The 23,949-nt window shown below is 50.7% G+C and overlaps 1 protein-coding gene across 3 annotated transcripts in view; it reads left to right on the forward strand.

Annotated features, from left to right (window-relative positions):
* The first annotated feature begins 622 nt into the window (after positions 1-622).
* Positions 623-23,949, forward strand: part of LOC105493779 (FYVE, RhoGEF and PH domain containing 1) — a 50,445-nt gene continuing 27,118 nt past the window's right edge. Inside the window, exon 1 of one of the 3 annotated variants that reach the window (XM_011761674.3) lies at positions 623-937. In XM_011761674.3, the coding sequence (XP_011759976.1) occupies positions 631-937 (307 nt within the window). In that variant the 5' untranslated portion in view covers positions 623-630. Of the gene's footprint in view, positions 938-15,723; positions 15,821-21,716; positions 21,825-23,949 lie in introns of those variants that run through there. The other 2 variants (XM_071088983.1, XM_071088984.1) reach the window with 2 other exon arrangements.

Below are 23,949 nucleotides of genomic sequence, written 5' to 3' on the forward strand. Positions count from 1 at the left end.
ATCGTCTGGGACGACTGGCTGAAGGCGAGCCCCGCAGCCTAAGCGCGGCGCACACGCGCGCCCCCGGCCACCGCCGTTCTCTTCCCTCCCCTCTTCTCCCCTCCCCTCTCCTCCGCCCCCGGCCTCGGCTGCGGCGGGAGGAAGAACGCTTTCCAACCAGCCAGGAGAGCCCAGATCTATTCCCATTCGGGGAGAAAGAAGAGACCCCGCACTTGGATCCGACCGACTTCTCGCCCCGGGGCCACGGAAGTGGCTCGCAGTCTACGAGAGAGTCCCCGCCGAGCGTAGCCCTTCAACCCTCGCCCAACCGCAGCCGCATAGACAGCGCTCCCCAGCGGGCCCCCGGCCCCGTCGAGCCCACTCCCCGCACGGGGCCGGGGCCGGGGCCGGCGATGCCTGGCACGGCAGCGGCGGTGGCCGCGGCTGCTGCTGCTACTGCCACCGCTGCCACGGCTGCTGGCCCGGGCCCGGGCTGGGGGCTTGAGTCTCCGCAGTGGGGCTGAGCCCGCAGCCCCGCCCCCCGATCCTGAGGCCGCTGCTCCGCCGGGCGCCGGGCCTCCTCCGCCCGCGCCTCCGCCCCAGGAGCTGGAGCCAAGCGGGGAGCTCGGGCCCCGCGCCCAGGCCCGGACCATGCATGGCCACCGAGCCCCGGGGGGCGCCGGGCCTTCGGAGCCCGAACACCCGGCCGCGAACCCGCCGGGCGCCGCTCCGCCGGCCTGTGCCGACTCGGACCCTGGAGCCTCAGAACCCGGACTGCTGGCGCTCAGGGGCTCAGGTTCGGCTCTTGGCGGCCCACTGGATCCCCAGTTTGTCGGACCCTCGGACACCAGCCTGGGTGCTGCTCCAGGCCACCGGGTCTTGCCCTGCGGTCCCAGTCCACAGCACCACCGGGCCCTACGCTTCTCTTACCACCTGGAGGGCTCGCAGCCTCGGCCTGGTGAGTGAGTGACCGAGAGAGCATGGGAGCCCGGGCCACGGGCCTGGTACTGGAAGCGGGTTCTTGTTCTCGAGTCCTCTAAGCCCCACCTCGGGACAGGCTCCCTTACCTCGGCCCTTTGGGTCCCCTCAACCCTCTTCCCCTCCCCACGCCCCTTGGCCTTGTGTCCAGTCCTTTCAACCTCTGTCCCCATCTCCTCTCTCTGTCCCTTGTGCCCCTCAACCACTCCAACCCCCTTCTTGTCTGTCTGCTGAGGCTAATGGGAGAGGGAGCACTCGCGAGAAAAAGAGGGAGGATTGCAAGGCAGCAGCGGATATTTGGTTGGGGAAACCAGGGTTTAGTTTGGAGAACAGAAGAAAAAAAAGGAGTCTTCCATTTGCCAAGCGCCTACATTGTACCAGGCACTGGACTGGGTGCTTTACGTAGATTTTCATTTCAGCTGCAGGAACCCTCATGAAGTAGATACTATTAGTCCCATTTTGTAGGGAAGGAAACTGAAGCTCAGAGAAGTTAAGCTACTTGCCCAAGGTCACACAGCTAGTAGGGAGCCAGGATTTGAACCAGATCTATTTGTGTCCAAAGTCTGTGGTCTTTCTGCTTCCCCAAACTGAGGCTGGAGACCATGAAAGTAATGCCAAGCCTTCTGCTTATGTGATTTTCTCCTGTACTATTCAGCAGCCCTGGAGTATGAGCAGAAAAAAAAAAGAAGGATGGTGGATTGATCCAAGGTTGGGATTTTGCCAGGTGTGTGTGGCGGGAGAGCAAGGGAAGGAAGGAGTAGACGGTGCTGATGAGAGAGAAAGGTGGAAGAGGTGGGCCTTGGGAGTCAGGCTAGAGGAGAAGGTTGGAGGGGCTGATAGGTAGGGAGACAGCAGAAAAGCCAACAGAGGCAGAAGCCAGTTGTAGCAGGAGCTGGAGAGCTGCAGGGCCACGAGGTTGGTTGTGATGTGAAATCAGGATGGTTTCTTGGGTTTGAAAAGGTGGAGCAGCTCTAGGTCAGGCTGAGGCCACAGACCACTGCCTTTGTGCTACACAGGCCTAAGTGTCTGAGGAGCCCAGCAGGACCTCCCCCACATGGGGACATTCTCATATGGGCCTGAGCCCAGGAGCCACAGAAGAAGAGCACAGCACATCTGCCCTGCCTTCCACTGGGACTGAAGGAGTTATTAAGCCTTTGGGGGCTCCCGGGTTCACACCTCAGGTTCCACAGATCTCTGGGACCATGGCCTTGCACCAGGTAGCAGTAGTGAAGTATAAGGCATGGGCAGGATGTACCTTTTGCTGCCGTCATGACCTTGGGCTAGGCATGGAACCTATGGGAGATTTCAGGGGGCTCCTTCCGTGTGGGCTGAAGATAACCAACTGGCAACAGGCCCTTAACGCCCTGGCCTGCATGTTACTTCTGCTGGCTTTCCAAACTCCCCTTGACACTGTGTAAAGTCAGTGCCTTTTTTCAGATGCCAAAACAGGCCACAAGCACTCCCACCCCAGGACTTTGCATTGGCTTTTCCTTCTGGCTGGAAGCTCTTCCCCTAGCCCTCTCTACCTGGCTTGCTCCTCGTCTTGCATGTCTCAGGTCAAATGTCACCTCTTCCAAGAGACCATCCCTGACCACTTTAGGTAGGGCCACTTGTGAGCCTCCATCAGAGACTGTGAGTGTGCTTCCATCCTTGCGCTTGGTACAATCTGAAATTATCTTATTGTATGTGTGTACTCGTTTATTGCCTGTCTTCCTTCACTAGAATGTGAGCTCCATGGGGGCAAGGCGACTATATCTCTTTTGCTCACTGTTGTATCCCCAGCAACTAGCACAGTGCCTAACACACGGTAGTTGCTCAATAAATCCTCATTAAATAAATGCCTAAACAGATACTAAAGAAGCATATAGTAGGCCCCGCAGTAACTACTGCCTAAAAGAAGGACACCAGACCGGGCGCGGTGGCTCACGCCTGTAATCCCAGCACTTTGGGAGGCCAAGGCGGGTGGATCACGAGGTCAGGAGTTCAAGATCATCCTGGCTAACACGGTGAAACCCCTCTCTACTAAAATACAAAAAAATTAGCCGGGAGTGGTGGTGGACGCCTGTAGTCCCAGCTACTCGGGAGACTGAGGCAGGAGAATGGTGTGAACCCGGGAGGCGGAGCTTGCAGTGAGCCAAAATCGTGCCACTGCACTCCAGCCTGGGAGACAGAGCGAGACTCCGTCTCAAAAAAAAAAAAAAAAAAAAAAGGACACCAAATTCCTGCCCTCTGGATACTCTTGATCTGAAAGTCAGTAGCTGGGCAATGTCTGGACCCCTAGTCTCTGGCCTCTGTAATCAATACATGGTGATGATTCTGAGTATGCCTTCCCAATCCACCAATTCATTCAAATTACAAATCATAATACCCTTCCTAAACCACTCTCCTCCTCCCCAAAAAGGCAACACAGAGTTCCCAGGATCCTTTTCCCCAACGAAGTCCCTGCCTCTGTAATTGCATAGTGGGTGTCTTTTTTTTTTTTTTTTTTAATTCAAGATGGGGATTGCGAATAAGGCAAGTGTCAGGGAAGGACCTGGCCTCCTATTCTAACTAATTCACTTTGTGACCCTGAATGAGTGACTTCCCTTCTCTGAACCTCAGTTTCTTCATCTAGAGAATGCAATGAGGAGTCTATGAGTTAATGGTTGTAAAGCCTGCAGCATGGTATAAATCCTCAGCAACCAGGAGTTAAAAAAAAAATAAAATTGAGTTAAAAAATAAGAGAAAAACCTTCTGAAGAAGAGGCGGAGGAATTACTCAGGCCCTGACTAGGTGGGCGCCGGGCCATGTGATTCACTGCAGCATGGGTTGTGAGAGGCCCGCCTCCCCCACTGCCCAGCTGGCCCAGGGGTAGGCACAAGTGACTTGACTTCTCTCTCCACAGGACTCGCCTATAATTGGCCCTAAGAGGGCAGGGTTAGTGGTTGTAGGGTGTGTGTGTACCAGAGAGAGAGAGAGTTTCCTGAACTTCAATTAAAGGGTTGAAACATTCTGGTCCACATGTTAAGATTTCCGTGTGCCTGCTGACTTCCTCCCTAACACTGCTGAGACCTTTATTGAATCACCATCTTCAGGGCTCAGTGGCTCATCCTGGGGGTGGGGGGAGGCTTTTAAAAATAATAATTGTATCTTATCCATGTGAACAGCCTTGAATTGCTTCAAAGTGCTTTCTCTTTTAGTGATCCTGTCTGCTTCTTGGTGGGGAAAGGGACAGTTGTTATTATGCCAATTTTGCAGGTTGATTAAACCGAAGGGTCACTGGGAAAACCCAGTGAAATGCCAGAGAGGGGTTTGAGAGAGTCAGAAAGTGGTTTGCTTGCAGGGGTTTGCAGAGATGGCGGCTCTATTCCTCAGGGTTGAGGCCTAGAATGTCCTTCCAGATGCGGGGATTGTGGGGATATTGGTGTCTGACCCTAGCTAAGTCAAAGGAGTTGTACCTGATGTTAGAGCCGTTTTGTGGGTAATGGGGGAAACTGAGCCAGTTGAGGGGGGCAAGAGGAGGGGCTGACTCTCATTTGGATCCTGAGGCATCTTCAGAGTCTCCAAGAGTAAAAATTGGAGTTAGAAAAGACCCTAGATACTGTCTCATTCTGGGTTTCCCGAACTGAGTGAGCATCAGAATCTCTTGTTGACCTTAAAAAGAAATGTGATTCCACACTCCACCTCAGCGCTCCAGAATCTTGGGGTTGACAACCAAGGAATCTATTTTCAAAAGCTCCTTAGGTGATTGTGATGCACAGCTTAGAGTGGGAACCACTAGTTAAGTCCGTTTTCCAGATGGGGCAGTGGAGGCTCAGAGAGGTAGTGATTTTTTTTAGCCATGGTCCTACAGTGAGTCAGCATCATTAGGGCCAGGAGAATACATCGGCCTACCCCTCTAAGGCCCTTTCCCCAGGGACCCATGTGGGCTTCTGTTAACTCACTCCTAACCCCAAACGGAGGCACAGGATTAAACACAAAGGGAGAGTCAACCTCTCGCCCTCATACACACAAACACTGGCTGCCTCAGTTTACCCCTTATTCTCAGCTCTCGTGAATGGCTGCCATTTGGCAGTTCAAATTGGAAGGCAGTTGCCATTCTGGGACTCTAGGCAGAGGAAACCCTGGCATCATCAGTGCCCAGTGCAGGGTCTGGCCCTAAGAAAGGGCTCTAGAGGGGTGTCAAGAAAGGGTTGTAGAGCTAGAGAAGAACATGGAGGACAATTCAGGTAAGAGGTTTAGTGGGAGCAAAGGCAGTGAGACATGGGGCACTGGGGAATAGGGCTAGTATTGGGAGGAGTGGAGTGACAAGGCTGAGAAGGAACTTTCTTCTGAGGACGAAGAGAAACCATCAAAGGGTTTATTAACGGGAATGATGTGCTCAGATGGGGGTGTTTGGAAGCTCTCCCTAGCTGCATAGGGAGAATGGATGGAAGGGGTGCAAGAGTGGAAGCAGGGAGACAGGCAGGTGAGTGTTGCAGTCTTCCCAGAGAGAGGTGATAGTAGCTTGGGTTAGAGCGATGGCAGGTAAGGAGGGTAAGATCTGAGAGATATTTAGATGCTAGCATGGACAGGCCTTGGTAGTAGCTTGGATGTAGAGGCTGAGACAGAAGGCAAAGTCCAGATTGCTCCATGTTGTTTTCTGAAACCAACTGCAGTGACCTGGTGGATGTTGGTGGGGCCATCTATATACAAGAGAGGGAGGAGGTTTGAGGGAAGATAGTAAATTGTGTTTGAGACAAGTTGAATTCGAAACGCCTGCGGGTACATGCAGGTGAAGATGGCCAGCAGGCATTTGTGGGTTTGGTTCATTTTTGTTTTTTACTACCCAGGATGATCACTTTTAATATTGTGGTCTGTTTTCTGCTAGATCTTTTTCTACATATTGGTGTGTATTTTACATAATTGAAATCATATTATATGTTCAATTTTATATCATGCTTTTTCATTTAATGTATTTTTCCAACATCATTAAAAACTCTTCATGAACTTTTTTTGAACATTTTAATGACTGCGTAATAATATGCCATTGTATGGATTTACCATAATCTTTTTTTAAACTTTTATTTTAGGTTCAGGGGTACATGTGCAAGTTTGTTATATGGGTAAACTGCATGTCAGGGGGATTTGGTATACAGATTATTTCACCACCCAGGTAATAAGCATAGTACCTGATAGGTAGTTTTTCAGTCCTTACCCTCCTCCCTCCCTCCACCCTCAAATAGGCCCCAGTGTCTGCTTTTTGTTTCTTTGTGTCCATATGTACTCAATGTTTAGCTCCCATTTATAAGTGAGAACATGCGGTATTTGGTTTTCTGTTCCTGCCTTAGTTTGCTAAGGATAACGGCCTCTAACTCCATCTGTGTTCCTACAAAGGACATGATCTCATTCTTTTTTATGGCTGCATAGTATTCCATGGTGTATACATAACACATTTTCTTTATCCAGTCCACTATTGATGGGCATTTGGGTTAATTCCATGTCTTTGCTATTGTGAATAGCACTGTGATGAACATACATATGCATGTGTCTTTATGGTAGAACAATTTATACTCCTTTGAGTATATACTCAATAGTGAGATTACTGAGTTGAATGGTAATTCTGCTTGAGTTATTTGAGAAATCACCAAACTACTTTCCATAATGACTGAACTAATTTACATTCCCACCAGCAGTGTATAAGCATTTCCTTTTCTCTGCAACCTGGCGTGTTATTTTTTGACTTTTTAGTAATAGCCATTCCGACTGGTGCGAAATGGTATCTCATTGCAGTTTTGATTTGCATTTCTCTAATGATTAGTGATGTTGAGCATTTTTTCTTTTCTTTTTTTTTCTCTGTCACCCAGGCTGGAGTGCAGTGGCTCTGTCTCAGCTCACTTCAACCTCCGCCTCCCAGGTTGAAGCAATTCTCCCACCTCAGCCTCCCAAGTAGCAAGATTACAGGTGCTTGGCACCACACCCAGCTAATTTTTGTATTTTTAGTAGAGACGGGGTTTCGCCATGTTGGCTAGGCTGGTCCAGAACTCCTGACCTCAGGTGATCCAACTGCCTCGGCCTCCCAAAGTGCTAGGATTATAGGTGTGAGCCACCACGCCCGGCCGATGTTGAACATTTTTTTCATATGCTTATTGGCCACATGTATGTGTTCTTTTGAAATGTATCTGTTCATGTCCTTTGCCCACTTTTTAATGGGGTTGTTTGTTTATTGCTTGTTGATTTAAGTTCCTTACAGATTCTGGATATTGGACCTTTGTCAGATGCATAGTTTGCAAATATTTTCTCCCATTTCTGTAGGTTGTTTACTCTGTTGATAGCTTCTTTTGCTGTGCAGAAGCTCTTTCATTTAATCAGGTCCCATTTGTCAATTTTTGTTTTTGTTGCAATTGCTTTTAGTGCCTTCATTATGAAATAGTTGCCAGGTCCTATATCCAAAATGGTATTTCCTAGGTTGTCTTCCAGGGTTTTTATAGTTTTAGGTTTTACATTTAAGTCTTTAATCCATCTTGAGTTGATTTTAGTATATGGTGTAAGGAAGAGATCTAGTTTCAGTCTTCTGCATGTGGCTAGCCAGTTATCCCAGCACCATTTATTGACCAGGGAGTCCTTTCCCCATTGCTGCTTTTGTCAATTCTGTCAAAGGTTAGATGGTTGTAGGTGTGTGGCCTTATTTCTGGGCTCTCTATTCTGTTCTGTTGGTTTGTGTATCTGTTTTTGTCCAGTACCATGCTGTTTTGGTTACTGTAGCCCTGTAAATATAAAGTCGGTAGTGTGATGCCTCTGGTTTTGTTTTTTGTTGTTGTTGTTGTTGTTGTTGTTTTGTTGTTGCTGTTGAGACAGAGTCTCGCTCTGTCGCCCAGGCAGGAGTGCAGTGGCGCGATCTCAGCTCACTACAAGCTCCGCCTCCCGGGTTCACGCCATTCTCCTGCCTCAGCCTCCAGAGTAGCTGGGACTACAGGTGCCCACCACCACGCCCAGCTAATTTTTTGTATTTTTAGTAGAAATGGGGTTTCACCGTGTTAGCCAGGGTGGTCTCAATCTCCTGACCTCGTGATCCACCTGCCTTGGCCTCCCAAAGTGCTGGGATTACAGGCGTGAGCCACCGCGCCCGGCCTTTTTTTTTTTTTTTTTTTTTTTCTTTTTGAGGCTGAGTCTCACCCCATAACCCAGGCTGAAGTGCAGTGGCATGATCTCAGCTCACTGCAACCTCCTCCTCCCTGGTCCCAGTTCAAGCAATTCTCCTGCCTCAGCCTCCCAAGTAGCTGGGATTACAGGCACACACCACCACGCCCAGCTAATTTTTGTATTTTTAGTAGAGACAGGATTTCGCCACGTTGGCCAGGCTGGTCTTGAACTCCTGACCTCGTGATCTGCCTGCCTCGGCCTCGCAAAGTGCTGGGGATTACAGGTGTGAGCCACCGTGGGTTTTTTGTTTTGTTTTTGTTTTTAGATGGAGTGTCACTCTGTCACCTAGGCTGGAGTGCAGTGGCATGATCTCAGCTCACTGCAACCTCTGCCTCCGGGACTCAAGTGATTCTCCTGCCTCAGCCTCCTGAGTAGCTGGGATTACAGGTGCCCACCACCATGCCTGGCTAATTTTTGTATTTTTAGTAGAGACGTGGTCTCTCCATGTTGGCCAGACTGGTCTCGAACTCCTGACCTCAGGTAATCCGCCCGCCTCGGCCCCCCAAAGTGCTGGGATTACAAGCTTGAGCCACCATGCCCAACTGGCTTTGTTCTCTTTATTTCGGATTGCCTTGGCTATTTGGACACTTGTTTCTATATTAATTTTTAAATAGTTTTTTAAAATTCTGTGAAGAATGTCATTGGTAGTTTGATAGGAATAGCATTGAATCTGTAAATTGCTTTGGGCAGTATGGCCATTTGAGCGATATTGATTTTTCCAGTCCATGAGCATGGAATGTTTTCCCATTTGTTTGTGTCATCTCGCAAGCAGACGTTTGGATGTAAGATTGGAAAGCTCAGGAAAGAGGCCTGGGCCAGTGATGTTTGGGAGTTTTCACCACCAACGCATACCATGTATAGATCTGGGAGCCAGTCCCATCCTTGAAGACAGACAGTAAGGTTGGCAGGGTGACACTCAGATGAATTATTCAGTACCTGCTGGAACTTTGCCATAGAAATGCCTTTTTTTGGGGGAAAGCAGTTTTTAAAGTATATTTTCATGAAGCTGAGACCCAGCCGTTTTTAAAGCATATTTGAGGGCTGGGCACGGTGGCTCACACCTGTAATCTCAGCTACTCGGGAGGCTGAGGCACGAGAATCACTTGACCCCGGGAGGCAGAGGTTGCAGTGAGCCGAGATCACACGACTGCACTCCAGCCTGGGTGACAGAGCAAGACTGTGTTTTTTGTTGTTGTTGTTTTCTTTGTTTTGTTTTGTGTTGTGTTGTTTTTGAGACAGAGTCTTGCTCTGTCGCTCAGGCTGGAGTGCAGTAGCAGTCTCATCTCACTGCAACCTCCACCTCCCGGGTCCCCGTTCAAGCAATTCTCCTGCGTCAGCCTCCCCAGTAGCTGTGATTACAGGCACAAGCCACCATGCCCAGCTAATTTTTGTATTTTTAGTAGAGACAGGGTTTCACCATGTTGGCCAGGCTGGTCTTGAACTCCTGACCTTGTGATCCACCCACCTTGGCCTCCCAAAGTGCTGGGATTACAGGCATGAGCCACTGTGCCCGGCCAAGACTGTGTCTTAAAAAATAAAATCGACCAGGCACGGTGACTCACGCCAGTAATCCTAGCACTTTGGGAGGCTGAGGCGGGTGGATCACTTGAGGCCAGGAGTTTGAAACCAGCCTGGCCAACATGGCATAATGTTTTCTCTACTAAAAATACAGAAATCAGCCAGGCGTGGTGGCTCACGCCTGTAATCCCAGCACTTTAGGAGGCCGAGGTGGGTGGATCACAAGGTCAAGAGGTTGAGACCATCCTGGCCAACATAGTGAAACCCTGTTTCTACTAAAAATACAAAAATTAGCTGGGTGTGGTGGCACGTGCCTGTAGTCCCAGCTACTCGGGAGGCTGAGGCAGGAGACTCACTTTAACCTGGGATGCGGAGGTTGCCGTGAGCCGAGATCGTGCCACTGCACTCCAGCCTGGCGACAGAGTGAGACAACGTCTCAAAGAAAAAAAAAAATCATCCAGGTATGGTGGCACACGCCTGTAATCCCAGCTACTCAGGAGGCTGAGGCAGGAGAATTGCTTGAACCCAGGAGGCAGAGGTTGCAGTGAGTCAAGATTGTGCCACTGCACTCCAGCCTGGGTGACAGACCGAGACTCTGTCTCACAAAAAATAAAATATAAAATAAAATAAAAATTTGCCGGGCACGATGGCTCACGCATGTAATCCCAGCACTTTGGAAGGCCGAGGTGGGTGGATCATGAGGTCAAGAGATTGAGACCATCCTGGCAACATGGTGAAACCCCGTCTCTACTAAAAATACAAAAATTAGCTGGGCGTGGTGGCGCACACCTGTAGTCCCAGCTCCTCAGGAGACTGAGGCAGGAGAATTGCTTGAACCTGGGAGGCGGAGGTTGCAGTGAGCCGAGATCTTGCCACTGCACTCCAGCCTGGCGACAGAGCGGGACTCTGTCTCAAAAAAAAAAAAAAAAAAAAAAAGCGTATTTGAGGCCAGGCATGGTGCCTCACACCTGTAATCCCACCACTTTCGGAGGCCAATGGGGCAGGATTGCTTGAGGGCAGGAGTTCATGACCAGCCTGAGCTACATAGTGAGACCCCATCTCTACAAAAAATATTTTTAAATTAGCAGGGCATGGTGGTGTATGCCTGTAGTCACAGCTACTTGAGAGGCTGAGGTGGAAGGATCACTTGTGCCCAGGAGTTTGAGGCTGCAGTGGAGTATGATTGTGCCACTGCACTCCAGACTGGGTGACAAAGTGAGACTCTGTCTCAAAAAATAATAAGCATATTTGCATGAAACTGAGACCCATTTCATGTACCCAGGGTAGCTGGCTATTGCAAAGTATTGAGGGAGGAATACTTCTGAAAAGCAAATCAAACATGGGTAAAGTAAATTTGTGTGGTTTCCCTCGGTGTTCTCTCTGTTGTGGGCATCCTGAGAGGGCAGTGAGGGGGTTTGCTTATGGAAAGGAGAAGAGAGGGCTTGGGACAGGAGGAGGTAGTGGGGTCTGCTGGCGAGTTTTGGAGAGCAGTAGTTTGAGATTCCAAGGGAGAGTCTGGGGAAATAACCAGATTTGGTTCCTAGTCCACTAGGGCCTTCCAGACAAACACAACAAAATGTAAAGACTCTGGGTAGCTGGGAAAAGGACTTCTCCAGACAAGACTAAAAGAATAGAAGCTTCCAAATTGCAGATGGTTGGCACTCCGCTCTTGGCCGTTTCAGGCCCTTCTGTCCCTGGGGGAGGGCCCAGGTGAGGCTGCCTGCTTCCTCAAGGGAGAGTGGAGTGGCAGCTAACAATGCCCCAGACAAACCCAAGCCATGGCCTTCTGGGGGCCAGTTAGCTAAATGCCTTAGGCAGATGTGGAGCTGGCCAGACGCTGGCTGGGTGGGGCTAGGACCTGTCTGGAATGAGGGCAGGAAATGCAGTCTGCCATTGGCTAGCACCACAGAGTTCAGTTCCCTCATCTGGAGAGAGCAAACATCTTTGGAGCAATGAGTCCAGCCTCTCTGGGCTCTGGTGCCCAGTTCCTTGGACCTGGAAGGTGTGACACCTCCAAACAGTGTCTGAAAGCACACACAGCTCCGGAGACAAGGCTGCAGGGCAGTAGCCGAGGGAGCCTCAGCACTCCTGGCTCTGCTATTGGTTCACCATTCCTCCAGGCCTCCCTTCCCCTCTCAGGGTCTTAGTTTCCCTATTTGTAATATCCCAGACCTGGTCATTGTGGTATCAGTAAATAATACTTGGTGAGCAAACAGGTGACAGGGGAAGGGAAAGTGAACGAGGGGAGCAAGGGGGGCATTTCTTTCTTTAACATGTACCTGTTGAGTGCCTACTGTGTGCTAGGCCCTGTGCTAGGTGCCAGGTAGGCAACAAGACAGTCACTATCCCTGTCCTGGTGGAGCTGATATCTAGCAGGAAAGACACACTACAAGCAATTCCAAGTGCAGATGCTGCAAGAACACATGAGGATGGGGGGAGTGGGCGGACAGGGCAAAGAAGATAAATTTGAGTTGAGACCTGAAGGATAAATAGGAGTCCAGAGGTAGGGAGAAGCAGACTAGCAGTTCGGGTCATGGGAACAACACGTGCCAAAGCCCTAGGCGGAAGAGAGCACTTTCGAGGAACAGACAAACGGCCATTGTGGCTGGAGCGTGGGGCGTGGGGCGGGGAAATGTTCCTGAGCTAGGCCTTCCTTGTCCCTGTGCTCAGGAGTTTCACCCCCGAAGGCAAAGGGAGCCCTTCACAAGGCTGAAGGGATTGCAGGGGACTGTGTTTTCCAAAAGCTGGCAGTGGTGTAGAGAATGCCTCGTAGAGGCCCGGAAGATGGGAGGGAAACCAGTTAGGGGGCTGGATGGGGAATGAAGCATAGAGATTTTAGAGCAACTGAGGACAGTGCATCTAAAGGACTCGGGGCCTGGCTGGACATGTGGGTTGAGGAAGAGGGAGAAGCCTAGGACTTGGGCAGCTGGGCGGATGGAGTTGTCCTTCCTGCGATGGGGAAGGCAGGAGGAGAAGCAGACCAGGGCTGGGGTAGGAGTGTCGTTCACAATGTGCTGAGGCTGAGGAGCCTGAAGACAGGACATCTAGGTGACAGCACCCAGTTGGCATCAGACATGCCTATCTGGGTCCCAGAGTAAGGGCAGGTGGGTGAGGGGCACAATTATGTAGCTGAGACTAAGAGGTAAGAGCCCTCCTTGGCGCTTCCCCATGGCCCCTGCAGGGAAAGGGTTAAATCGCGGAGGGAAGACGCCTGTGGAAAGCGGGAAAGGCGGGACTGGTAGGGCTGGCCTCTGGGAGCTGCAGCTGGCATAGAAGCCCTTCCGGCCCGCCGGGGGCCTGCTAGGCCTGGGCCGCCACCGCCCACACCACTGCCTTTGCCTTCGCCTTTGCCTTCCCTGCTTCCCCTCCGGCTCCTTCCCTGCTCCCCTAGGCCGGGGCCCCCCTACCTAATGCATTCCAGGTGTAGACACCGCACGGGTGCGGGAGGGGCAGGGAAGGCTGGGGTCGCTTTCACCGCATCTCTTAGGGAGCATCTCCCAGGCTCGCTGACTGCTTCTCTGTCTGGAGAATTCCCTCAGGGATCTCTGTTTGGGCCTCCCTGTCTCTGGCAGGGGCCGGCAGCAGAGAGAGCCCCCCACACCCAGGTCTGCCACTTTCTGAAGTGTCATGTGACCTTGGGCAAGTCACCTCACCCCTCTGAGCCTCGGTTTTCTCAACTGGAAAATGGGGTTGTCATTCCCACCTTCTAGGGTTGTTGTAAGGATTCAATGCCACAGATCCATCCCACAGCCCTTGGCATGGCACATTGTCACCACGTTCAACAGATGGCCCTGGCCTGCCCTTTTTGTCCCTGCCCCTCTGCCTGGGCCTGTATCCCTCGCTGACTGCCATGCCCTGTGTGGACCTTTCTGTCTTTTGTCTCTCTTCTGACTTGTCCCTTTTGTCCATCTCCCTCTATGTCCATCTCTGGGTCTCTGTGGTTTTCCTGTCCTCTCCCTCCTTGTGTTTGTCCCAGTGTCTTTCTCTTATCATCTGTCTTTTCCCCTCATGATCCGTCTGTGTCTCCAACTCTCAGATTTGGTCAGGCTTCTGGTGAATGGGAAGGGAGATGGGTGGGTGTTGGGGTCCCTGGGGTTGAGGCAAGGGTCAGAGGGACCATCCCCCTAGCGGCTTTGCCTCACGGGAAGGGGAATCTCAGCCAGCGTGGCAGCCCCAGCATCGGGTAATTACTGCTCCCAGTGCTCCCAGCTGCAGCTCCACTCCCTTCCCTTCCTGTCCTCTGAAGTCCCCAGCTCCTCCCGGGGCGAGGGGCCGGGGGGGGGGGGGGGGAGGAGTGGGGGGTGGAGCTACCGCCCCCTATCCTCTGGCCTCTAGTCTAGAGAAGCAGGGAGGAGGTGGCTGGGCCCTCACAGTAATCAAGCAACTGGAAGAGGGATGGGCTGCTTATGCTCTCATGTGGCTGCTTGGTTTCTGTGTGTGTGTGTGTGTGTGTGTGTGTGTGTGTGTGTGTGCGCGCGCGCGCGCGCGTGCATGTGCCTGGCCTTCTTTGTCCCCGTGGATCTATTTTGTGTGTGTGTCTTAATGTTCTTGTTTCTGTATGGCCATCTGTGTGTTTGTATATAGATCCATGTGTGTCTCTGGGTCTGTATGTGTTACGTGCTCCTCTGTGCCTGGTTGTACGTCACCTTGGCACTAAGCATATGGGAGTTTCTAGATGTTTCTGCATGTGGGTCTCCTTAGATCTTGTGGATGTGTCTGTGTTTCTATACCTGTGTCTGTTCCCGTGCCTGTGTCTGTCTCTGCATGCCCCCTATAGGTGTATGGTGGTGGTTGTGGTGTAGGGAAGGGGGTGTCTGCTTGCTTTTATCTTTTGGCCTTTCCTAATCCTTCTTCCTGCTGTGGAGCCTTCTTGCAAACCCAGGACATTACGTGCTCCAAATATATGCTTCACTCCTACCTCCCCACCCAGTATCCACACTTTTGCCCACTCTTCTTCCCTTGTCTGCAGAACCATTCTCAGTCCATCTATACCTAAAAAAACACACCCCAGCCTGGATGGTGCAACTAAAAACCACCTCCTTTAGGAAGTCTTCTCTTCTCCCCGCTCCAAATGTGATTTCTTTCTCAACTCAGCAGTCACTGAAGATGTGCTCTGTGACTCTGGACACAGACACACTTGGGATCTGGTCCCAGCTCAACCACTTTTAGCTGTCCTCAGGCAAATTATTTTGCCTCTCTGTGCGTCAGTTTCCTCATCTGTAAAATGGGTAATAGCTCACCGGATCATTAGGAGGATGCCATACGAGAGCATCAACACACCACCTGGCCCAGAGTAGGTGTTCAGCAGTTGAATCCTCATATCTTATATCCTCTGCTAAAAAGTGAACAGCTTGAGTTCCAGAGATTTCTGCATGTTCTTACAATCTCCTGCTCTCTCTTCTTTAGGCATCCTGCACAGGGCAGAAGGTAAACCGGGTCAGACAGAACAAAAGGCAGATTCCAATTCGGGGAACTTCTGACAAGTAATGCATGGGCCAGCTCCCTGAGCCTGCTCAGACGCAGAGGAGACTGGGCCCTTCCAGGGAATGGGAGATGGGACCTGCAAGGCTTCTACTCAAGGGCAAGAGCATGGGAGATAGGGCAAGGCATAAACAGCAGGGGTAGAATGAGCCTTCAGGATCAGCTAACTCAGACAGTGCAACGTGATGGCCCACAAGTTAAATTTGACTCACAAGTTTCATTTGGCCTGCCCACAGTTTTTAAAATTAAGGGATTTCACATGAAAAACCTGGATTTCCCGGCCGGCCACAGTGGCTCATGCCTGTAATCCCAGCACTTTGGGAGGCCAAGGTAGGTGAATCACCCGAGGTCAGGAGTTCAAGACCAGCCTAGCCAATGTGGTGAAACCCCATCTCTACTAAAAATACAAAAATCAGGCAGATGTAGTGGCGTGCACCTGTAATCCCAACTACTCGGGAGGCTGAGGCTGGAGAATCGCTTGAACCCAGGAGACAGAGGTAGCACTGAGCCGAGATCACGCCACTGTACTCCAACCTGGGTGACAGAGTGAGACTCTGTCTAAAAAAAAAGAAAAGAAGAAGAAGAAGAAGAAAAATCTGGATTTCTGAATTCCCTTGAAATATTGGAAGACCTGACAATACAGGGCCGCATTACTGCAAGGTGACACCTGCGTGGAGGGGAGAAGCTGCTGTTTCTACTTCAGGTTAGGCATGTGCTTTCCATTTTAACCCAGTCCCCACCATTCCCTATGGCCTTAGACTGTCCCACTCTACAGAAAGTTCCTCAGTTTATACTAGGGTCCGCACTTTACACAAACATCCTTCTCTTTAAAGAAGGGGCCCCACTTTACAAAAAGGAGTTCCCCTATTTAACAGTCTTCTGTTTTGTCATGATCCTTAAGAATTCTTCGGTTACAGACAGGCCATCCATTTTACAAAAGGGCCTTTAGAGAACTCTTGTCACTTTACAGAATGTCCCTCCACTTTGAAGAAGGCTCCTGTTTTTGGAAAAACTTCCTCCCTTTACAGAAGGGCCTTCTATTTATTAAAGAGACCTCCATTTCACAGAAAGTGTCTCGATTTTGAAGGATAGAATGCTCTTTAGGAAACTCGAAAGAGTTAGGAAGCTCCTGACTTGCCAGAATGGCCCCCACTTCTTGAAAGTGTCTTCACGCTATAGAAAGTGCCTCCATTTTTCTGCAGAGTCCTTATGTTCAGAAGAACAGTGGACTTCAGAGAAGGAACCCCTGAGCTACCTACAGGGTTCCTGTAAACAGCTCCTTCTGCACATTTCACACTTGACCGAGCTTTGAGTTTGAACTTTCAGAGACAACATCTGCTAGGTCAGGCAAGGTCTGGGTGCAGTCTGGCCTTGAAGGTGGAGTGGGGCAGCTGGCCTGCAGCTCACATTCAAGGGGCAGTTGGGAAGAGGTGGGGCAGTTATGGCTGTTTTCTTGTTTTTTTTTTTTTTTGTCAAGCAGAGAGATGCCCCTTCGCCCCACAGAATTGGCTTCCCAAAAGGCACTTTCCTTTCTGCTGTTCTCCACTCCCTCTGTTCCCTTTCCCCACCCCACCCCCAGGAATTCCAGCTGTCCCTGGAGCCTACCTCTCAGCCAGGAAAGGAAGAGATTTGAGGGCTGTAGGGAGAAGTTTGCCTGGGCTGTCAGGAGGCCTGTGTGCTAGGGGCCGGCTTCTGCTTACCCTAGGATCTCGTCGCCGATTGTTCACAACAAGCAGAACACATTTCTCCCCATTTTAGCATCTCTGCAGAGCGATCTTTCATAGCTCTGGGCCCCAAATGGGGAAATTGGGGCCCAGAGCTTTGAAACCACTTGCCCCAAGACACCAGGGAGTTAATGACCAGGGTCCAGTCAGGGGCCCTAATAGCTGTCTTGAGAGTAAGCCAAGGCTACAGTAGCTGGGAGAAGCAAGAGGGGTTGCTATTAGCTAAGGAGGGGGAAAGTTGGCAGCTGAAATTCCCAGGAAGGGCTGAGGGAGATGCAGGGTCCAGTTCCAGTGGGAATGGGCAAAAGGAGCCCTTGTCCTCAAACTTAGCTAGATGCTGGACTTTATCTGCCAGTAAACCCAGAAGCATGTGCTCAGGACACCTGCCACGCAGGGGCATGCAGCAACCAGAAACAATTTTTGGAAGGATTTTCCTATTTCAACAACAATAAGTTGTCATGGGAGAATTCAAACCTCAGCTACACTTCTTGACACTTATTTTACAATTTTTTTTCTGGTTTGTATTTTGAATTGAATTTGAATGGGGAGGACAGGGCACCATCGTCTTCACTGCCCTACCACCTCTCATAGGAATCCTGCCCTGATCTGCAGAGCTGTCCTGGTGAGCGGAGCTGGGTTCTGTGTCTCTCTGGCTGAGTTTGCTTGTGTTTCTCAGTGTATCCACAGTTTTACGTTGGGTTGCAGCCTACAGCCCGTGGGCTTATGTATCTATGTGTGTAGTTTTGTGGCTTTGTGATGTGTGATTCTGTTGGTTTTCAAGTTTAACCCATATCGCTCTGTGTGTGTGTGGCAGGGTGGGTCACTGTGCTCTTTCCCTTCGTTGTCCCATAGGCTCCCCCAAACCAAGGAACTGCTATTATAGTCCTTTTTTCCAGATAAAGAAACTGAGGCTCAGGTAGATGGGGAGACTTGCCCAGGGCCACACAGCTAGTAAAAGGTAGTGTTGGAATCTAAACTGAGGTCTGTGCAAGTCCTAAGCCAGCTGTTCCTAATACAAGTGCTGCAGCAGTTCAATCCATGCAGTCCAGTCAGTGATCATGATGACACCACCCTTGTTGGGAATAGTCAAGTATCATGGCTTTTTAAATTAGTGACTTAAAAAAAAAAAAGACCAGATTCAAGGCCATCCCTGAAATAACGGCACTGTCGTGAGCATTCAGATGCCCATTGCAGAAAAAATTGGGTAGAGTCCCTAGCCTGCTTGAGGCTTAAGTGGACAAGAGTCTGGGGGAACTCTGGCTACCAGGTGCTGTCTTGAAGGCCTGGCTCTGCCACATTCATTTGGAAGCTTTCCCTGACTAGGGTTGCCAGAATTAGCCTTCAAAAACTATTTAATACAATTAGATTTGAATTTCAGATATACAATAAGTCATTTTTTTTTTTGTTTTTAGACAGGGTGTCACTCTGTTGCCCAGGCTGGAGTGCAGTGGCATGATCTCGGCTCACTGCAGCCTCCGCCTCCCGGGTTCAAGCCATTCTCCTGCCTCAGCCTCCCGAGTAGCTGGGATTACAGGCGCCTGCCACCACGTCCAGCTAATTTTTGTATTTTTAGTAGAGACGGGGTTTCGCCATGTTGGCCAGGCTGGTCTTGAACTTCTGACCTCGTGATCTACCCGCCTCGGCCTCCTAAAGTGCTGGGATTACGGGCATGAGCCACCACGCCCACCCCAACAAGTCATTTTTTAAGTATAGCTTGAGAAATTTTTAGTATAAGTATTCATGAGACATATTATACTAAAACATTCCTTGTTTATCTGAAATTCAAATTTAACTGAGTGAGCAGGTGTGGTGGCTTACACCTATAATCACAGCACCTTGGTAGGCTGAGGCAGGTGGATCACCTGAGGTCAGGAGATCGAGACCAGCCTGGCCAACATGGTGAAACCCCATCTCTACAAAAATACAAAAATTAACTGGGTGTGGTGGCAGGCACCTGTAATCCCAGCTATTGGGGAAGCTGAGGCAGGAGAATCGCTTGAACCCCGGAGTCGGAGGTTACAGTGAGCCGAGATCGCGCCATTGCACTCCAGCCTGGGTAACAAGAGCGAAACTCCGTCTCAAAACAAAACAAAAAAATTAACTGAGTGAGTGTCCTGTAGTTTGGCCACCCTATCCGTTCCCCTCCCCTGAGCTTCCCCAGTCCCCACAGGCTGACCCTCCTTACCTTTCCTGAGTTAGAGTCTTTTGTCTTTGAGATTGGGAACTCCCTGAGGGTAAGAGTCAAGATTGCCCTTCTGGCCTGATGAATGCCTGGGGGGCAGGGGTTTGAGAGTGGGGCAGGAAGGGTGCACACCCCACCCCCATCCCCATAGCAGAGCTGGCACAGTGCAGTGGCACTCCTGGGGTACCTAGAGTATGCTTTCCGTAGGTGACAAGAGATGTCCAAGTGGCAGTGGTGGTTGTGTGTGTGCAGTTGTGCCAAGCACGGTGCACAGACACAAGTAGCTCTGTGGTTCTCTCTCTGGGTCTTTGAGGGATGTGCCCAGTTGGTGTGTGGCTGGATACATTTCCACAAAGTATTACCAGATTTGGTGGTCGCTGGGTGTGGTGGTACACACCTGTAGTCCCAGCTACTTGGGAGGCTGAGACAGGAGGATTGCTCGAGCCCAGGAATTCAAGACCAGCCTGGGCAACATAGTAAGACCTCACCTCAAAAGTAAAAAATAAAAAAGATTTAGTGGTGTGACCAAATGTGTGTGAGGGGGGCTCTTTGGTGATCTCTGCTCTACTGGGGAATTGTAAATCCATTTATGGAAGGGGCAGTGCTGGTGGAGGATCTTGTCAGGTGTGGAGGTGTGGGTGTAGGTGTGATAATGTTGTGGATTATCAACCACAAGAAAAATAGGCAGGAATCGGGCACATACTGGCTCATGCCTGTAATCTCAGCACTTTTGGAGGCAGAGGCAAGAGGATCTCTTGAAGCTAGGAGTTTGAGACCAGCCTGGGCAACAAAGAAGGTCCCTATCTCTACCAAAAAAAAAAATAGCCAGGCATGGTGGTGAGTACCTGGAGTCCCAGCTACTTGGGATGCTGAGATGGGAGGATCACTTGAGCCCAGGAATTTGAGGTTACAGTGACCTGATCACACTACCGTGCTTAACCCTAAGCAACAGAGAGATACCCTGTATCCAAAAAAGAAAAAAAAAAAGGGCTGGAGAAAATGAATCCAGGACCTTGCTGGGTAGGGACAGGATGGGGCAGTGGGAAGGGCTGTGGTTTCTAGGAAGGAGGAGGGGGGCCTACCCTGGGAGCTCCCCAAGGGCAGGGATGGGATTTTCTCATCCCCAAGCACAGGGTCTGCTAGGTTCAAAAATATTCTGGAGACCAAACTCAGCCAAGGAAAGCCATAGAGTTCAGCATGGTCATGAGGGGCCACTGAGGGCTAGCTGAGAAGTTTTTTTTTTTTTTTTTTTTTTTTTTTTTTGAGGCAGAGTTTCACTCTTGTTGCCCAGGCTGGAGTGCAATGGTACAATCTTAGCTCACCGCAATCTCTGCCTCCCAGGTTCAAGCGATTCTCCTGCCTCAGCCTCCCGAGTAGCTGGTATTACAGGCATGCGCCACCATGCCCAGCTAATTTTGTATTTTTAGTAGAGATCGGGTTTCTCCATGTTGGTCAGGCTGGTCTCAAACTCCCAACCTCAGGTGATCCACCCACCTCAGCCTCCCAAAGTATTGGAATAAAGGCGTGAGCCACCGCGCCCGGCCTAGCTGAGAAGTTTCTATTTTCCCATGGACAGTGGGGAGTTACAGAAGGTTCTTGTGCAGGTAAGTGGCATGATCTGAGCTGGACTGTAAGAAAGTTCATTCAGCCACCTGGAGGGAGCAAGACTTGGAGCCAAGGAGGCCACTGAGGGAAAACAGCAGACAGGGAAATGTAGGCAGAGAGACAAGGGAGAGGGAGTTCTGAAACAAGAGGGACGGATCTTGAACCTTCCCCCGCTCGGTGAAACCTAGCCTGGTTCTTGGTCAGGCCTAGGCTCCTAAACTGGACCCCTGTTCAATTCCCTGTGGACAGGGTTGAGGGGTGTCCCTCTTACTAGCTACACTGCAGTTTGTGACTTTCTGAAGCCCTTGGGTCCACCCTGCCCCTCCTGGTTCCCCTCTTTTCCAGCTTCCCCTTGGAGAGTGGGGTGAATAAGAAGGAATCCAGTCCATGACCAGTCTGCCAGAAAGTGTGCCATTCATTGACTTGCTCTGCGACCTTGGGCAAGTCACTGCCTCTCTCTCTGACCCTATCTCCTTACTAGAAACTGGGCTGATAATCTCTGTTCCTCTCACCTGGGACTCCAGGGAATCTTTGCATTTCATTTGGCCTCCTCTTCCTGCAGGGCTGCCTGCAAGGAGGCAGAGAGAATGGAGAGGCAGGCCTTTCTGTGGGCTCTCAGGTGAGATGGGTGAGGAGGGAGCAGTGGGTGGGCTAGGGCAGGGCCATGGAGAGTGGCATGTATGGTCACTCCATCCCGAGGACCAGCATTGGAGCAGGAGGAGAGCAGCCTTATCCAGAGGCCCTGCTGCTTTGCTACAGATAGGGCAGGAGGGCTTGCCCAGAGAGGCCTGCCTGCATTGAGGTGTGGAGATAAGTGGGCTCCCCCAGGCCCAAGGAGGCAGACAGGGGCCACCAGGGACCCTGGCACCTATGTGTATATGTCTGAGGAGGGGTCTCTGCATGGCAGGGTACCTGGCTTTACTCACTGCATCTCTGGCCCTGTCAGCTTCTCTCTATCTCTCTCCCTTGCTCTGGCCATGTGTCTCTCTAACCACGTCTCCGCCTGTGCCACCCTCCAGGTGATTCATCTTCCTCACCCCCATGCCTAGGGGGAGGGCAGGGCAAGACCAGGCCAGGATGTGCTGAGCAGGGCAGGGTAAGCGGCACAGCTGAGCGGAGAGGAGCGCCTCCTCCATTCTGGCCAGGCCCTGCCAGCTTAGGTGGGGAAGGAAGTGAGGAACGACACCCAAAGCAAGGTACAGAGTTGGGGAGGGGCGCTCGGCCTGGGGCCTGGGGCACCCTGTTCCCTCAGTGCTGGGAAAGGACCCTGATCTGAGTCCCCTGGGGTGGACCTGACTTGGATGTAGCCAGGGGTGAGGTCAGGGGCCTAGGGAAGCTGCTGGAACCCTGTGGGTTGGGCTATTTCTTCCCTCCGGGACTGGGAGACCTAAAATCCCCTGTGACTCTTTCTGCCTGTGTGACCCTGGAAGGGGAGGGTGCAGAGGTCTTTGTGTGTGTGTGTGTGTGTGTGTGTGTGTGTGTGTGTGTGTGTGTGTGTGTTTTCACAACAGTTTGCATGTGACATAGTGACTGTTTAGGAGGTGGCAAGTGTCCCACAGGTGTGTATATTCCTGGGCCTAAGGCTAAGACCCAGGGACACTGTGGATGTGTTTGTTAGATGAGTATGACATAGTAAATGACATTTGTCCCTTGATCTCCATGGGGAATTGGTTCCAGGACGGCCTGAAGATACCAAAGTCACCAACACTCAAGTCCCTTATATAAAATGGCATGTTGGCCGGGCGCGGTGGCTCAAGCCTGTAATCCCAGCACTTTGGGAGGCCGAGACAGGCGGATCACGAGGTCAGGAGATCGAGACCATCCTGGCTAACAAGGTGAAACCCCGTCTCTACTAAAAATACAAAAAAAAACTAGCCGGGCGCGGTGGCGGGCGTCTGTAGTCCCAGCTACTCGGGAGGCTGAGGCAGGAGAATGGCATGAACCCGGGAGGTGGAGCTTGCAGTGAGCTGAGATCCGGCCACTGCACTCCAGCCTGGGTGACAGAGTGAGACTCTGTCTCAAAAAAAAAAAAAAAAAAAAAAAAAAAAAAAAAAAAAGAGGCATGTTATTTGCATCTAAACTATGTGTATCTTCCTGTATACTTTTTTTTTTTTTTTTTTTGAGATGGAGTCTCTATCACCCAGGCTGGAGTGCAGTGGCGTGATCTCGGCTCACTGCAACCTCCACCTCCCTGGTTCTAGCGATTCTCCTGCCTCAGCCTCCCGAGTAGCTGGGATTACAGGCACCCACCACCACGCCCAGCTAATTTTTGTATTTTTGTAGAGACAGAGTTTTGCCATGTTGGTCAGGCTGGTCTTGAACTCCTGACCTTGTGAACCACCCGCCTCGGCCTCCCAAAGTGCTGGGATTACAGGTGTGAGCCACCGCACCTGACCCTTCCTGTATACTTTAAATCATCGCCAGATTACTTAGAATATCTAATACAATGTAAATGCCATGTAAATAGTTGCTATACTGTATTGGGTTTTATTTATATACTTTTTATTGTTGTATTGCTATTTTTTGTTTTTTTTCCCAAACATTTTTGATCAATCAGCCTCCATGCAGAGGCCGAGGATGCAAAACCAATGGATATGGAGGGCCACCTGTATGCCACATGTCTGATTGTGAGTTTGTGATTCTGAGTGTGTGGTATCATGTGACTTTATGCTGTTTTGCCACTGTATGTGATTGTGTCTGACATGGTATAATTGACTCTGTGTGCCTATAGTGTTTGTGTGTAACCATGTTTGCAGGTGTGACATTATGGTGTGTATGACACTCCATGGCCCTGCAATTGTGAGACACAGTGTAAATGACAATGTACATCTTTGTGACTCAGTGAAACCATGTTTGAAGAATGTCTAGCTGGGTATATGATCGTATGTGGCTGGGCGGTTATATGAGGCTGTGTGTGAGATGGTAGAATTGCCATTGTGTGACTGTGTGTCTTTGTGATTGCATGACCATGTTTGCAGGTGTGTGTGATACCGCGAGGCTGTGTGATCGTATGTGAGGTTGTGACCGCAGGTCTTTGTGACTGTGTGTAACTAGGCTTTCAGGAGGGCGATCACCTACAGTTGGGTGAGATGGTGTAAATAACACCAAGTGTTTCTGTGACTGAGTGGGCCCATTTGTGTCTAGTCATTTATGAGACTGTGTGTGATATAGGCTAACAGACCCTCTGTGGCGCTGAGTGGGAGGCCATGTGGCTGTGGCACAGCATAACCTACACCATGTGATGGTGGTACCTCCGGGAGCTCTTGACTACTACTCTCTTGTCCTCACACCTGTTTGCCTCCATCTCTCCCTCTGCAAGGG

This window comes from Macaca nemestrina, chromosome X (assembly GCF_043159975.1).
Source record: "Macaca nemestrina isolate mMacNem1 chromosome X, mMacNem.hap1, whole genome shotgun sequence".
Taxonomy (NCBI): domain Eukaryota; kingdom Metazoa; phylum Chordata; class Mammalia; order Primates; family Cercopithecidae; genus Macaca; species Macaca nemestrina.